This window comes from Martes martes, assembly GCF_963455335.1.
Source record: "Martes martes genome assembly, chromosome: 4".
In the NCBI taxonomy this organism is placed as follows: Eukaryota; Metazoa; Chordata; class Mammalia; order Carnivora; family Mustelidae; genus Martes; species Martes martes.
This window is the reverse complement of record NC_137891.1, coordinates 177791207-177807095: the sequence shown is the minus strand read 5'-3', so window position 1 is coordinate 177807095 and position 15889 is coordinate 177791207. Positions and strand designations below refer to the sequence as shown.

General features: G+C 43.1%; 1 protein-coding gene across 1 annotated transcript in view; it reads right to left on the bottom strand.

The window, feature by feature from the left end:
- Window positions 1-6951, bottom strand: part of UBR4 (ubiquitin protein ligase E3 component n-recognin 4) — a gene marked incomplete at its 5' end in the record, with an annotated part of 134946 nt that extends 127995 nt beyond the window's left edge. The window contains one exon of the mRNA XM_080800779.1: window positions 6782-6951. Within this exon, the coding sequence (XP_080656905.1) occupies window positions 6782-6951 (170 nt within the window). The remainder of the gene's footprint in view (window positions 1-6781) is intronic.
- Between the last annotated feature and the right edge of the window lie 8938 nt (window positions 6952-15889).

Here is a 15889-nt window from a genome sequence, read left to right as displayed (position 1 = left end):
TCAAGATGTGTCAGACTTAAGGAGTGGCAAAGGCTAATAGGTAGGCAGGAATCATTTTCACACTCATTAGAATTAAAGAAGTACAAGTTAAAACATAACAGGATGCCACTTTGTCTTATATTACTGGTTGCCAAAGACCAAAAGCTAGTAATATTATGTGCTGGCCAAAAGGGAGTAGACCAAGAACACTCAAAATACTGTTAATAGGAATACAGGTCATCATAACCCATTTTGAAGACCAAACAAGACCAGTCCATAATGCAAGAATCAACAGTACAGGGAAAAATCACCTGATCAATGTTAAAACCCAAAACTCACCAGGTACCAGAGCTCTCCTGTCTCCCCACGCCCCCCTACCTCCAACCAGGACACAGCTAGATCACAACAAATTCAGGGATTTTAACCATATCCCTTATCCTGAGCGGAGGAAATGCCCTCTTCTATGAAAATGTGGAGCCCATAAATCTTAAAACTATACATTTATGTAATTCTAGCAAATCAGATGCTAATCCACAACCCATGATACAAGAAGATAATGAAAACAAAATAAAACAAAATGTATCTTATTAAATGGAAAGAATGGAAGGCTGTGGCTAAACGTCTTCCTCAGTGAGTTAATTCTCCAGCCAAAAGTATCAGCCTCCCGAAGGGAAATGTACACAGTCAGGACTCTATCCACTTGCCAAATCAAGGTAAGAGCCAAAAAGACAAGTTCAACACTGGGGAGGTGCCGGTGTGAGTGATGAATCACCTCAAACAGCACTTATGAGTCTGACATTGCAAACACTCTGCTATGTGGGGATTTATCTAGGATAAATGGGGATTTATCAAAGATCAGTTCCTTATCTCAGAATGACTGCTTCACCAAGAAAAAATATTTATGGAGCATCTATGATGTGTAAGGGCTTTCCTGCCCACCAAGGATCATTTCTACTTGTCAGACGGACAAAAAAAGAGGAAAACAAAAACCTTTAAACACCTGTAATGTTCAACTTGGTGGCCATCATACTGGTAGAGGTCATATCCTACTCAGCAGAAAACTTCTACTAAATCCCCGCTTCTACCTCACACTTAGTTGTTCTTTCACTTTCGTCCTTGTATTTTCTTAGTCATTGTTCTAAGGTTCCCCCACCCTATAATTTGATGTATTTTACTGAGTCATTTACCTTCTGTTTTATTTCAAAAGTTCAGAGCTGCTTATCCCCATGTTTTTCAGCTGAACAGGCTTACTAGAACTAAGAGAAAAACTACCCACCCAAAGGATGAACTCATTCTGTTGCTTTCATTTCCATTCAGATAATGAAATACATCCATAATACAAGAATAAACTCATTTAATTGCCTGGTTCAATGTTGTCCCTTTGTGATTTTCCTGCTCTAGAAATGCACAACTGCCTTATTCCAATTAAAAAAAAACAAAAAACAAAAACAAGAATGTACTTTGGGGAAAGATGGACAATGGCATGCAAAAAACTGGAGCACTCTCAAGCTCCACTTACAGTTTGCTTAGGGCAACTAAGGATAAACATGGGGAAATTAATTTGAAAAGACTTGAAGGAGGGAGTAGGACATGTGGACATGTGGACATGTGGCCCAAAGGACATTATCATATCTCTTGATTTTAAAGAAACAAGTGTGTATGAGTAGCCTAATAAAGACTTGCTGCCACCCTCATTCCCCAATTGAAAAACACCAAGATACCACAAGACTCAAAGAAATGGAAAAAATGGGACAAAGGGCAAGAAGTTAGGTAGGAATGGGGAAGAATGAAGACCTGCAGGCAAATATAACAAAGAGAAAGGAAAGTAAGACTTATCGGTAAAAATATCTCTCTCCTCTGGGTGGTCGAGCTATCTTCCTCAAGCATCTGCTTCTTCTAACAAATATTCCAACCACAACACCACCGGGGTTTGAAACACTGCTGAAAAACAGGGAATCTGAAACGCTTATATCCCATACAAAATAAATGTGAGGCAGAGAACAAAAGGGAAACAGCATCTAGCAGTCTGGTCACAGAAATCTAATTTGACATCTAAGTAAACAATAACCGGCTCAGGTCTGGAAATATCTATAGCTTTTTTTAGGAAGAGGTGGAATGCCCAGAGGACAAAATAAAAGACCACAGATTCACCTCCCTTCTCCCCCTCAGACACCATACTATCTATATCTTTTTTCTAAACTATGGAAACTCCACACACCACTTTCCCTTCATCGAAGTCATAAGCTCACAAGAACAGAATCCACTATGCCTGTTTTGTGACACGATCAGGAAACAAGCAAGCATAATGAATACAATTTAAGAATAACAGCATTAAAAAAATATATGCTTACTGAACATCTGCTGTATGTCACAGAGTAACACATATTTAACCAAAGAACTCAAAGCTTTCCGGCACCTCCATCACTCCTGACAAACTTGTGGTGAATGTACACTAAGACATTAACCAGCCATGAGGACTAATCTCACAATTACACACTATCATTTGGTGGCAAGCTTTTTTTTTTTTCCTGTAGGTCAATCATGAACTTCTGTCCTATAGCCTGACAGAAGCTTGACATCAGTGTATCCCTCTCTCCCTTTCAAGAGATTTAGGAAATGACCAAACACTATCTAATAGAGATTTTGTAATAGCTTCCACCTTCCCAAGTAGGTCTCTCTGGCCTAAATTTTATCGAATACCTGGAAGGCAGAGACTGAAAGAGACATCATTAAGAGGCCAGGACAGCCTAGGAAGGACTGGCTCATGGGAAACGGATTTTTTTTTTTTTTTTGTAATCTATGAAAGGTCAAAGTGTTCAATGACAATCGTGGTCACCAACATATCTCACACAGAGTTATGAAAGGAATTCTGTGTTTGAGAGGACCTTAAAATACAAGGTTATGTTCAGTAATTATACTAACTAATCCCAAATATGGCACGTGCTCCACTGAGCTTATTCTAGCTCCATTTCTGGTCTGGAAAAGTAAGAGCACTGTAAAGATTTTCAATCCTTACTATTAAAACAAATGCTAGCAAAAGGCAGTAGAAATGAAAATAAATTTCTTATTAAGTAAACTCAGGTATGTTTTTCTTTTAAAAACAGAAGGACACTTTTGAAAGTATGTTTCCCAGTTTACCCATGCTAATCTATTCCCCCTTTGTTTCACAGCTGGTTACAAAGTCAAACTTAATTAACAGGATCTAGACCTAGACATTGTTATCTACCTCTTCTTCAAACCCAAAGTTCAATTCCAACTATAAAGGTATGAAAGACTAGAGATGGCAAGTGGAATGGTGGAGCACGGAGGAGTCTCAGGGCAAGTCATCGTCCCCAGTGGTCAAATAGGGAGGAATTCAATGGATGAGCGGGCTGTCACACAGGAAGGAAGGGCTGGCAAAGACAGAGTCAGGACATCTAAAAGGGAAGCAGAGAATAGCAGATTCCAACAGAAAAACAGGTCTCTGGAGGCAAGGGAGGAAAACATGGATGGCAGACATGACAACAGAAAGGGGACCCCAAATGAGAGCAGTAATCCCAGAAGTAGCAGCCTAGGCACCTACTAAACCTTTGATTACCTACAAAACAAAGCCCACCACAGCATCTGTACAGTGATGACTCTGATCTGGTCCTATAATCGATGGCCATAACTTTATATTCAAGGAATACTTACACAATTCTGACACCTTCATTTCAGTTTTTTTTAAGATTTTACTTATTGGGACACCTGGGTGGCTTAGTTAAGCGTCTGTCTTTGGCTCAGGTCAAGATCCCAGGGTCCTGGAATGGAACCCGCGCATCAGGCTCCCTGCTCAGCGGGGAGCCTGCTTCTCCCTCTCCTACTGCTGCTCCCCCTGCTTGTGCTCTCTCACTCACTGCCAAATAAATAAAATCTTCTTTAAATTTTTTTTTAAATAAAGACTTTATTTATTTATTTAGAGAGTGTAGGTGCAAGCAGGGAGGGCAGGGAGAGAGAATCTCAAGCAGACTCTGCGCTGAGCTTCATCTCACCACCCTGAGATTATGACCTGAGCTGAAATCAAGAGTCGGACGTTTAACCGATGGAGATTCCATGGCGCCCCTCATTTTTTTTTGAAAGACAAAAACTTATGAGAGACAGAATAGCAGGGTACTAACTTCTGCTCTAAACCAGGGTCTGGCACTGTTTTTATAACAGCCCATATTTAAGAATGGTTTTTGCAAATTTAATTAAAAAAAAAAAAGAATGGTTTTTGCAATGTTTATTTGGCTGAAAAATAACTGTTAAAACTATTTTGTGACATATAAATATATGAAATTCACATTTTAGTGTCCACTAACAAGATGTGGAACACAGCCACACCCATTCACTTACATCTTGTGTTAAAGCTGCTTTTGCTATACAATGACTGAGTTGACTAATCCACGCAGAGAATGTACAGCCTGCAAATATTTACTCTCTGGCCCTTTAAAAAAAAAAAAAAAAAAGCATGCCGACCTCTGCTCTACACCAAACTGAACACTAGTAGGTTTGGTTGTTTTTTACTGTAAAGTAAAAACTTTACAGTGGTTTACTTGTAAACCAGGTATTCTGAAAACTTTTCTTAGGATCACATTCCTCTCAGAGACCCTAAAGAGGACATAGAACCACCTTTCAAAGTGAATTGAGCAACAAAACCAGAAGCAAGACTCCAGGGATCCTGTCTTACAATAAAAGCTTTTGTTACTAAACATCCATTAGTTTGGGTATCTTTCCTAAATCGTAAAGAGAGTTCTTACTATTGTCTACAAACTCAGGCAACTCTTGATTACCTTAGGGTGCACGAGGGGGCACTGTCACTTACTGGGCAAAATTCAAACCTAGTTTGATATATTCGGTTTGGGCTCCTTCTACAAGCTTGACAGAGTTGCTAAACCATTATAGTTTTAAAAAGATGGATCTGGAATACCGGATGAATGGGAGGGTGTCACATTCATAAAAACATAAAAGCAGGGGCATCTGGGTGGCTCAGTGGGTTAAAGCCTCTGCCTTCGACTCAGGTCATGATCCCAGGGTCCTGGGATTGAGCCCCACATCGGGCTCTCTGCTCAGCAGGGAGCCTGCTTCCCCCTCTCTCTCTGCCTGCCTCTCTGCCTATTTGTGATCTTAGTCTGTCAAATAAATAAATAAATAAATCTTTTTTAAAAACACACACATAAAAGCAGGGGCAGCTGGCTAGCTTAGTGGGGCATGCGAGTCTTGATCTTGGGTTTGAGAATTCGAGCCCCACATTGGGTGTGGAGATTACTTAAAAATAAAATCTTTGGGGCGCCTGGGTGGCTCAGTGGGTTAAGCCTCTGCCTTCCGCTCAGGTCATGATCTCAGGGTCCTGGAATCCAGCCCCGCATCAGGCTCTCTGCTCAGCAGGGAGCCTGCTTCCCCCCTCCCTATCTGCCTGCCTCTCTGCCTACTTGTGATCTCTGTCTGTCAAATCAATAAATAAAAATCTTTAAAAAAAAAAAAAAATCTTTTAAATAAATAAATAAATGCAAATATTTTAGAGTGGTATATTGTTCATTACAAGTCACATGATTAGTATAATGCAGGAAAAATACCGCCAAACCAAATGTTTAAATCAGTTAAAAAAGAGGCCACATAACTTGAAAGCAGTATCTTGATACTTGCTTACATCTTTAAAATAGTCCGGGCTTAATAATTAGATAGGAAAATCCATCTGTAAAGTTAACAGTAAAATTACCAAACCCAGCCATTATTTTATTATAACTTAAAAAAAAAAAAAAACTGCATCCAAAGCATCACAAACCTAACAACAGGCACTGCAATAAACAATCTGTCAAGTCATGGGCCTTCCTTAGTAATAAATAACAATTTCTAACCTTCTGGATGACATTTAAGATACACCCTTGCTGGCAAGAAGCTAAAATGACCCAGTCAGCAATTGCAGATTGTTGAAGTAAGGTTTGACTAGCAAAATAAAAGTGAGACTCCCTTTAAAAGCATGTCTACCATTACACCAATGAAAGACTCCTCTGAGCAATGTTAAGTCAGGAAAACACAGGCATCCTGGTAACATGGCCTTGTTGAACACAACTATCACGATCTAAGAACTCTGGACAAAATGACGAAGCGATTTAATACCAAACCAATAAATGACCCCGTTTGTAAGAGCCTGAAGATAATTTATTTTGAGAGGGAGCGCGCGCGCAAGCGAGGGCACTGTTTCTGTGGGAAAATGACCTCAGACTAACACTGAAATGGTTTCATCAAAGACCGTTACAGTAGCAACATACAGTAAGTGCAACCTGAAAACAAAGTCCTGAGTGGCCACTAGTGGCTTCAGCCACAGAAACAGCACGTGCCCCCAGTGATTACAGCGCCACGGAAAGACCGTTATTAAATTATGTGGCACATCTCCAATTTAAACCCCAGGCTCCGCTCTGGCCCAGGCCAGGGGGATGAGTGCGGGCAAGAAATGCAAACTCATCAGTGCTATGACCTTAACACAGGGGGCAGCCCCGGGGACATTCCCCGAAGAGCGCGAAGCGTCCCGAAGTCACTCCCAAACGGGTCCAGCCACGCCCTCTAAGGAGGGCGTCTTCAAAAGTTTTCATCGGAAGGGAAATCGAGGCACGATAATTTACATGGACCGGCGGAAGGAGCCCTGGACAAGCCCTCGTCCGCCTGGATCGGGGAGCCCCGAAGCCGCCGCTGGGGCGGGGGTCGCCCAGCAGCAGAAGGCGGCCCTGGAAGCGGGTCCAGACTATCCGGCACGACCTCCCCTCCCCCTCTCTGCGCCCGCCTAGCCGGGGCCGCCGCCCGGTACCTCTCGATGACTGAGGCCACCAGCTGCGGCAACTCCTTCATCTCGAAGGCTGAATAGGACGCAGACAGCAGGGGCCGAACCGCCACCTCCCAGCCTGGGGTTGTGTCAGCCCCCGTCGCCGGGGCCCCGGGCGCCGGCGCCGCTGCCTCTTCGCCGCCGCTCGTCGCCATCTTCCGTCGTACTACTGCGGCTCCCTTCGGGGGCTTGCCACCGGCCCAGCGCCGCCTCCCGGGAGGGGGCGGAAGTGACGCAATCCGTGTGTCAGACTGTGCGACGCAGTCGCCGAGCAAAACATGCGACGCGCAGGGCGACCTCCCTCAGCTCTCAGAAGGGCGGCACCGCGTGGAGGCGGGCCGGAGGAGCTGCGCCTGCGCAGGATTTACGCCTTAGGAGGCGGGCGCAGGGCGGGGGAAGGGGCCGGTAATCCCCGCGCCTGCGCGCTGGGAGTCGTTCCTGATGGTGGGAGCGATGTGGCTCCGGGGCATCCGGGAAAGGTGAGTTGGAGATTTGGTTGAAGTTAACAAGACCAGGACAGCGGAACAGGCTATGCATCTGCGGATATAGTGACCCCGACCCGAGACAGCTAAGGACGAGAGTCTGATCACTCACCCGCTTGCTCCCCTCCCAAAGGTCCCCCAGAAAGTGATACGACAGCGCTACGTAGTCTACAAAACTTTCTACTCCCCACGCCGCCTCTCGCTGTTAGAGTCACTAGTCCCAAATCCCTGTTGTGTTTTGATTACTCTCACTAATAATATTACCAGCTTGCATGTTACATCGCTCTTTGCAGTTTGTCCCGGCAGGTTGTGTTTCCCCCGTTTTTCTACCAGCAAAGAAAGAATGTAAGCTTTAATAACGGGCTTTTTGCCGATATAGCGATCTGAGTTCCAGATCTAAGAGGGAAAAGCAGTTGGACTTGACAGTTGGCTCAAGGAAAGCTATGCGTGCTTCGAGGACATTCTGAGCGGGCGGGGGTGGGAGGGTGTCAGTGGAGGACGTCAAGCCCTAGGCCCTGTGACCTCCAGTCTGCCTAAATAAAGACACCTTCGCAAGAACTGTGCACGGCTTGAAATCCTGAAGCCCTGAAATTCCTCCCGAAGTTTTGGACGGCCTCCTTTTGTTACCCGTGTAATTCTGATAAATAAATTGGTACCTGATGATCGATTTCCACTTGTAGTCAGAAAAGAGCTATTTTGCATTAGGGATAAAATGCCGTCAAGGCTACTCTTGGAGGAAAACGTGGCTTTAATGATAACCGTAGAGATTTACCTTTATTTTCTCAGGATAATAATGGACAACAGCAGGTTTCTTAAACATAAACATACAAAAAGTTATAACGGTAAGTATTGCACTAATTCAAGATACTGAACCAGAGCCTGAAGGCGATGGCTTAAAATTTTAGAGTGGCTCTTGGGACGTTAGCTTTATTTTACCCAAAGGACAAAATTAATCTGCAGAGGTTCACTTGGAAAGGTTTCAGGAAATAATAGAGAATCAAAAGTTCCTGCTCCCCTCCTTCCCCCTCCACCTATGGCTGGAAGAGAGTAAAAAGGCAAATGCAGACTATCATGGGAAATTTGCTCCTGTACGTAAACTCGCATTACTTTTTAATATTTCTGGCTCGTAGATTTGGAGAAAGCACTCCAGGTTAAGATCTTTATAGGGATGCCTTGGTGGGGGGTGCCTGGGTGGCTCAGTGGGTTAAGGCCTCTCTGCCTACTTGTGATCTGTCAAATAAATAAATAAAATCTTTTAAAAAAAAAAAAAAAAGGGATGCCTTGGTGGTTCAATCCGTTAAGCGTCTGCCTTCAGTTCAGGTCATGATCCCAGGGTCCTGGGATCGAGCCCCACATGTTGCTCCCTGCTGGATGGGGAGTCTGCTTCTCCCTCTCCCTCTGCAGCTCCCCCTGATTGTGTGCTCTGTCTTGCTCTTGGTCAAATAAATAAATAAAATCTTCAAAAAAAAAAAGATCCTTCTTATAAATACCACATCAGTTCTAGTATGTGGTATTTATAAGCTTATATTATAAGCTGTGTTCTTGTGTTGCTGCAAAGATTTGGAACGGCATCCACATTCTAATTTTTTTTTTTTTTTTAAGTAAACTGTGCACCCACCGTGGGGCTTGAATTCAGGACCATGGAATCAAGAGTCACGTGCTCTACCAACTGAGCCAGCCTGGTGCCCCTCCACATTCTAAATTTAGATAAGGAACACAATACATAGAGGACTAAAAAAGACTTCTAGACAAAACACAAGCTTCTAATACTCTGGTACAGAAAACAAGATAGAAACCAAAGAATAATAATTTTTGTAAATTAGTAACTGAAGGATTTAAAATATGTGTTTCCTTCTAATCCCAAGTGGCTGTGTAAGGAACTAAAATTTTAAAACTTACTAAAGAGATATGATATGGTCATATTACAAGAAATGCAGTGAAAGAAAAAAATTAAGCAGCCATGACTGAATGGTATCAGTGTAGGAACTCAGACTAGGAGGAAGTGTGAAGAAACTCGCAGGGAAGTAAAAACATTCTGTATCTTGACAGGGGTCATGATTATATGGATATGCACACAATATTCATTCAACTATATGCTTATGATGTGTACACCTTAGCAGTTAAAAATTATTCTTCAATCTAAAAACAAGGGGGATGTGGGTGGCTTTGTAGCCTAAGGGTTCCCCTCTTTAAAGATTTTTTTTTCTTACTTGACAGAAAGAGCACAAGTAGGCAGAGTGGCAGGGAGAGGGAGAGGGAAGAGTTGGCTCTCCACTGAGCAGGGAGCCCAATGCAGTCCTCGATCCCAGGACCCCGGGATCATGACCTGAGCTGAAGGCAGGCACCTAATCAACTGAGCCACCGCAGGCGCACCAAACTCTTGATTTTGGCCCAGGTCATGATCTCAGGGTCATGAAATCAAGCCCCCTCCATCAAGCTCTGTACTCAGCATGGAACCTGCTTAAGATTCTCACTCTCCCCCCTTAATAAATAAATAAAATTCTTAAAAGATCTCTTAACAGGGCGCCTGGGTGGCTCAGTGGGTTAAAGCCTCTGCCTTCGGCTCAGGTCATGATCTCAGGGTCCTGGGATCGAGCCCCGCATCGGGCTCTCTGCTCAGCGGGGAGCCTGCTTCCTCCTCTCTCTCTCTCTGCCTGCCTCTCTGCCTACTTGTGATCTCTGTCTGTCAAAAAAAAAAAAAAAATCTCTTAACAAAATAAAATGAAAACAACAAGAGGTCATTCTCACTCACTCCAGGAACCTCAAAGCCAGAAATATTGGCAGTTTTTATTTCCAAAAAAAAAAACTCCATCTGATAAGAGTTGCTTGAAATAAACCCTAGTAGGTATTGTGCATTATTCGTTACTTAAGTAAATCACAGGTATTAACTCCCAGCGGCAACAGAGATCAGTCTGTTCTCCAGCTTTCACAAAGTTGCAAGAACCAACAGTGCATATTTTATGGAAACTCCTAATGCAAAACAGCTTCAAATGGAGAGCTGCTCCTTTTTGGTAATTCATACTGAAGGGAGATTTTCTTTTTTCTTTAACTTCAAGAATATAAGGAATTAGGGACACCCCAGTGGCTCAGTCAGTAGGGTGTCTGCCTTCCACTTGGGTCATGATCCCAGAGTCCTGGGATCGAGCCCTGTGTCAGGCTCCTTGCTCCGCAGGGAGCCTGCTTCTCCCTCTGCTTGTGTGTGCACTCTCTCTCCCTCTCTGACAAATAAATAAATAAAATCTTTTTTTTTTTTAATAATATAAGGAGGGGTGCCTGGGTGGCTCAGTGGGTTAAAGCCTCTGCCTTCAGCTCGGGTTATGATCCCAGGGTCCTGGGATCGAGCCCCGCATCAGGCTCTCTACTCAGGAGGAGCCTGCTTCCCCCTCTCCCTCTCTGCCTGCTGCTCTGCCTCCTTGTGACGTCTGTCTGTCAAATAAATAAATAAAATCTTTTTTTAATTTATTTTTTAAAGATTTTATTTATTTGACAGACAGAGGTCACAAGGAGGCAGAGAGGCAAGAAGAGAGAGAGAGAGGAGGAAGCAGGCTCCCTGCAGAGCAGAGAGCCCAATGCGGGGCTCGATCCCAGGACCCTGGGATCATTACCTGAGCCGAAGGAAGAGGCTTAACCCACTGAACCACCCAGGTGCCCCTAAATAAATGAAATCTTTAAAACATATATATATGGAAAAAGATTAGAAGCCTAATTCAATTTAGTAATAGTATAGTCATTTATAATCCACAAGTATTGATTATTTTTCTCATAATACTGCATCTTATATGGTATAAATTTAAAACAAAGAAGAAAATGTGCCTTGCAGCCTTCTTGCAATTTTGGCAATTGTGCAAGGACTAGAATAGAATGTCAGTTTTACAGAATAGCAGCAAGCAAGACTTACTGGAAACTGAGGGAGAAAAGAGCATAATTGAAATGATTAAAATTATAATAAGGTGAACATCCAAATTTGCAATGCTGTTCAGTAACAGCCAATGTGAATTAATTAATTAAAAGCTTGACTGGCAAACTTCTACAAAATGAAGCTTAGATAGATAACACTAACTCAGTTTAACCCAAATAATTTATATAAGGTCGCAAATGTATCAGAAGAGTTTTGTTTTGGGGTCCCCTGGGGGACTCAGTTGGTCAAGCTAGGTACTCTCTTGATTTCAGCTCAGGTCATGATCTCAGGGTCCTGGGATGGAGCCCCATGTTGAGCTCCGCACTCAGCATGAAGTCAGCTTGTCTTCTCTCCCTCTGCTCCTCCCCCTGCTCACTCTCTTTTTAAAAGATTTTATTGATTGGGGCGCGTGGGTAGCTCAGTGGGTTAAAGCCTCTGCCTTCAGCTCAGGTCATGGTCCCGGGGTCCTGGGATCGAGCCCCACATCGGGCTCTCTGCTCTACAGGGAGCCTGCTTCCTCCTCTCTTTCTGCCTGTCTCTCTGCCTACTAGTGATCTCTGTCTGCCAAATAAATAAATAAAATCTTAAAAAAATAAAATAAAAATAGACGATTTTATTTATTTATTTATTTATTTGAGAGCGAGAGCACGAGCAGAGGGAGAGGCAGCGGGAAACGGAGAAGCAGACTCCCCACTGAGCAGGGAGCCAACATGGGGCTCCATTCTAGGACCCTGAGATCATGAACTGAACCAGAAGCAGGTGTTTAACTGACTGAGCCACTCAGGCACCCCAATAAATAAAGTCTTCAAAAAAAAAAAAAAAGAAGAGTTTTGTTTTGTAAAATGACTTTTGTTTTCCTCAGACCTTCTGTTGCCATTGTTTAGGATTTACAGTCAGCAAAATTTTGGACCACCAGATTTAGAGATAGGGAGAAGTATAAAGCAAATGTGGAAAAACGTTAATATTTGGGGAATCTGAGTGGAGGTTGACTGAGAAATCTTTATACGACTCTTGCAACATACTCTAAGTCTGAAATTACATCAAATTAAAAACTTTAAAAAACCAGTTTGTAATTACTTTGCTTTATGATTCAAACATGATTCAAACATGATTTGAATGTAATGACATCTGTGACAGGCACTTAGCAGAAGGAAAGTAGTGTGCTTAAAAGTCTAGAAAAAGGGGTGCCTGGGTGGCTCAGTGGGTTGGGCCTCTGCCTTCCGCTCCGGTCATGATCTCGGAGTCCTGGGATCGAGCCCCGCGTCGGGCTCTCTGCTCAGCGGAGAGCCTGCTTCCTCCTCTCTTTCTGCCTGCCTCTCTGCCTACTTGTGATCTCTGTCTGTCAAATAAATAAATAAAAATCTTAAAAAAAAAAAAAGCCTGGAAGAAGTGGAGTCAAATGATTTTCCTGTATCCTTTAGCACTGTTAGGGGACGGGATGGCTGTCTTGGTCAGCAGACGTGAACATTCTATTCTAAAAACGTTGCCTCTCCTAAAAACCATGTGTTGCTATCAAATATTCTATTCTAACTCCAGAATAACAAAACAAGCTTATAATAGCATTTTTAATTTCTTGTACAGGCTTTTTTATAGGATGTGCATTCCAACTACCAGATGTAAGTGTTCTCCTTTTCAGAACTATCGTCTTCATTATTATCTGTAAGCTGGCATTCTGGTGTGTCAGTCTTCTAATCTGGATTATTGTATGACAGCACATGGAATATACAACATCACCAAAACTGTAAAGAATAATGGCAATTATGAGTAAATGTGTCTTTGAAATGCTCGTTTTTAGTTGGCTTTATTGACTTTCACTCATTCCAATTGTATGTGATGTGATGGTAGACAAAGAGTGTGCTTCCGTATAAATCTTTGACTATTTTGTAAAGACACCCTCCTAAATGTCTTCAGTCTGTATACTGGGAAAGGTACTTTTTCAGTGTCATGGATCAGAAATTTATATAAGTCTCAGTGCTGGGGGAAAAATGGCTTCTTGGTTGGAGGTCAGTCTCAAGGGCAGTAGTGCCTTAAGAGGAGGCGGGTGTGCACACATCCTTTACTGGAATGATGGTCTAAATAATACAAAATAGACTTGCCTAAAAGAGCATTCGATTGACCTCATAAAAATCTCTAATGGAATAACACGTAAGAATTTCAACCTTGTAAAAAAAAAAAAAAGAATTTCAACCTTGTGACCATAAGAAAAAGTGTCTGGGAAATCCATATTGCTAATATGGAAAGCTCTCCGTGAGTGATAAAATCAAGTTGCAGAATATTATGGGATCTGGAGCAATACATGCCAGGTTGTTGAGTGGTAACCTCTGGGAAAGAGAATGGGGGACGGTTTTGAAGGAGTGTCATCTTACTGTTTTGGGTATAATTTTTTTTTCTTAAATAGTCTTTTTAAATAAAGCACTTGGAAACCAAATTTTGATGAGGGAACAGAAGGCTAGCTGAGGACAAAGTACGAGCTGAGCCCCTGCAACCTCCCCCACTACCTCCCGACCCCCACTCCTGGTGGGATTTGTGTGACATTCCCCCAGGAAACTTCCAACTATCTTAATGCTTTGCTGGAGGGAAAAAGAAATGTAGCTTGATAATAGCAAGGCCTCCAGTGTCCTGAAGGTCTTCTTCTTTTTTTTTTTTTTTTTAAAGATTTTATTTAATTGTCAGAGAGAGAGAGAGAGCGTGCAAGAGAGACCAAGCACACAAGCAGGGGGAGAGGCAGAGGGAGAAGCAGACTCCCCTCTGAGCAAGGAGCCTGATGCGGGACTTGATTCCAGGACCCTGAGATCATGACCTGAGCTGAAGGCAGATGCTTAACTGACTGTGACACCCAGGCCTCCCTCCTGAGGGTTTTCTTTAGGATATGAAAGTCCTTCTGGGGACACCTGGGTGGCTCAGTGGGTTAAGCCTCTGCTTTCGGCTCAGGTCATCGTCTCAGGGTCCTGAGATCGAGCCCTGCATCGGGCTCTCTGCTTGGCAAGGAGCCTGCTTCCTCTTCTCTCTCTGCCTACTTGTGATCTCTGTCAAATAAATAAAATCTTTAAAAAATAAAATAAAATAGAAGTTATGGTATCGTAAAGCTCATTTCCCATATTGATCTTGTGAGCATCCATTTTAGGTATTAGATAAGGGTTTGTTGGAGCTTGTGTTCCAGGGCCCTCCAGAAAAAGATGAGTAGGTCTCTCTCTTGGCATCTCAGTAAATACAATTCCTTTTTTTTTCTTCTTCTTTAAAGATTGTATTTATTTATTTGACAGAGAACAGGAGAGCACAGGCAGGGGGGTGGCAGAGAGAAAGGGAGAAGCAGACTCCTGCTTTATGTGAGCAGGGAGCCTTATGTGGGGCTCGATCTGGTCCTGGGATCAGGACCAGAGCTTAACCGACTGAGCTACCTGGGCATCCCAGTAAATACGATTTTTTTTTTTAAGATTTTATTTATTTATTTGACAGAGAGAGATCACAAGTAGACAGAGAGGCAGGTAGAGAGAGAGGGGGAAGCAGGCTCCCCGCTGAGCAGAGAGTCCAACGTGGGACTCGATCCCAGGACCCTGAGATCATGACCTGAGCCAAAGGTAGAGGCTTAACTGACTGAGCCACCCAGGCGCCTGTAAATACATTTTCTAAGTCACCAAAGGCACTGTAGAAATTTTTTAAACTAGGGACAAATGTCCTAAGGCTTCTTCTATGAAGGAGGTGTAACCACTTGGGGAACTATTTGTTGGGAGCAGGTTCATGCTTAAGAGTGTGGGGAGTTGGGCACCTGGGTGGCTCAGCAGGTTAAGCCTCTGCCTTTGGCTCAGGTCATGATCTCAGGGTCCTGGGATCAAGGCCCGTGTTGGGCTCTCTGCTCAGCAGGGAGCCTGCTTGTCCCTCTCCCTCTGCCTGCCTCTCTGCCTACTTGTGATCTCTCTCTCTCTGTCAAATAAATAAATAACCTTTAAAAAAAGAGTGTGGGGAGTTGAGAAGACAGTTTAACAATCTCCGGCAGACACAGAATGACTGAAACAATAAAATGCGAGGGGGCATCTATTGAGGCAATTGCAATGGTGAGCAGCCAGGCAACTCAGGCGTCCTGGGCAGCCGGGATGCCCAGAGGAGGCCATCTGGACTTTGGATGTGAGACATGCCATGTCTAGAGAAAGCATTCCAAATAAAACATAGTAAGATAAAGAAGAGATTCAGGACTTAAAATGTTCAATGAGCAGAAATCAGTCAGTCTTGGGATGATTCTGATCATTGTAGCTTACATGCTGGGCTCTGACAAAGAATAGCAATTTATAAGGGCAGTGAAATTACAAATCTGAAATTTTTGAGTTACAGGCACCATACAGACTGGGAACCTATCTCCTACACAAATAATGAAATACATGCAGAGAGTTGAAGTGACTTGTGTTAAAGGCTCAAACACAGAACACCTGGGTGGCTCAGTCGGTTCAAGTGCCTGCTTGTGCATGCTCTCTCTTTCTGACAGATAAATAAAATCTTTAAATAGTCTCAAACACATACTTCAGGAACTGAGTATTTTTTCTGTCATACTTTGTTCCAGAAAGGATTTAGGGCATCTTTTTGAATACATGATGTTCAAAATGCATTAGTTGGGGGAAAAAAAAAAAAACCAAATAGCATGAACCCATTAACGAACACAAAACTCAGGCCAGCAGTGCCCATATGAGTAATACTGGTACTAGGCTGCAGTGATTTTTGTAT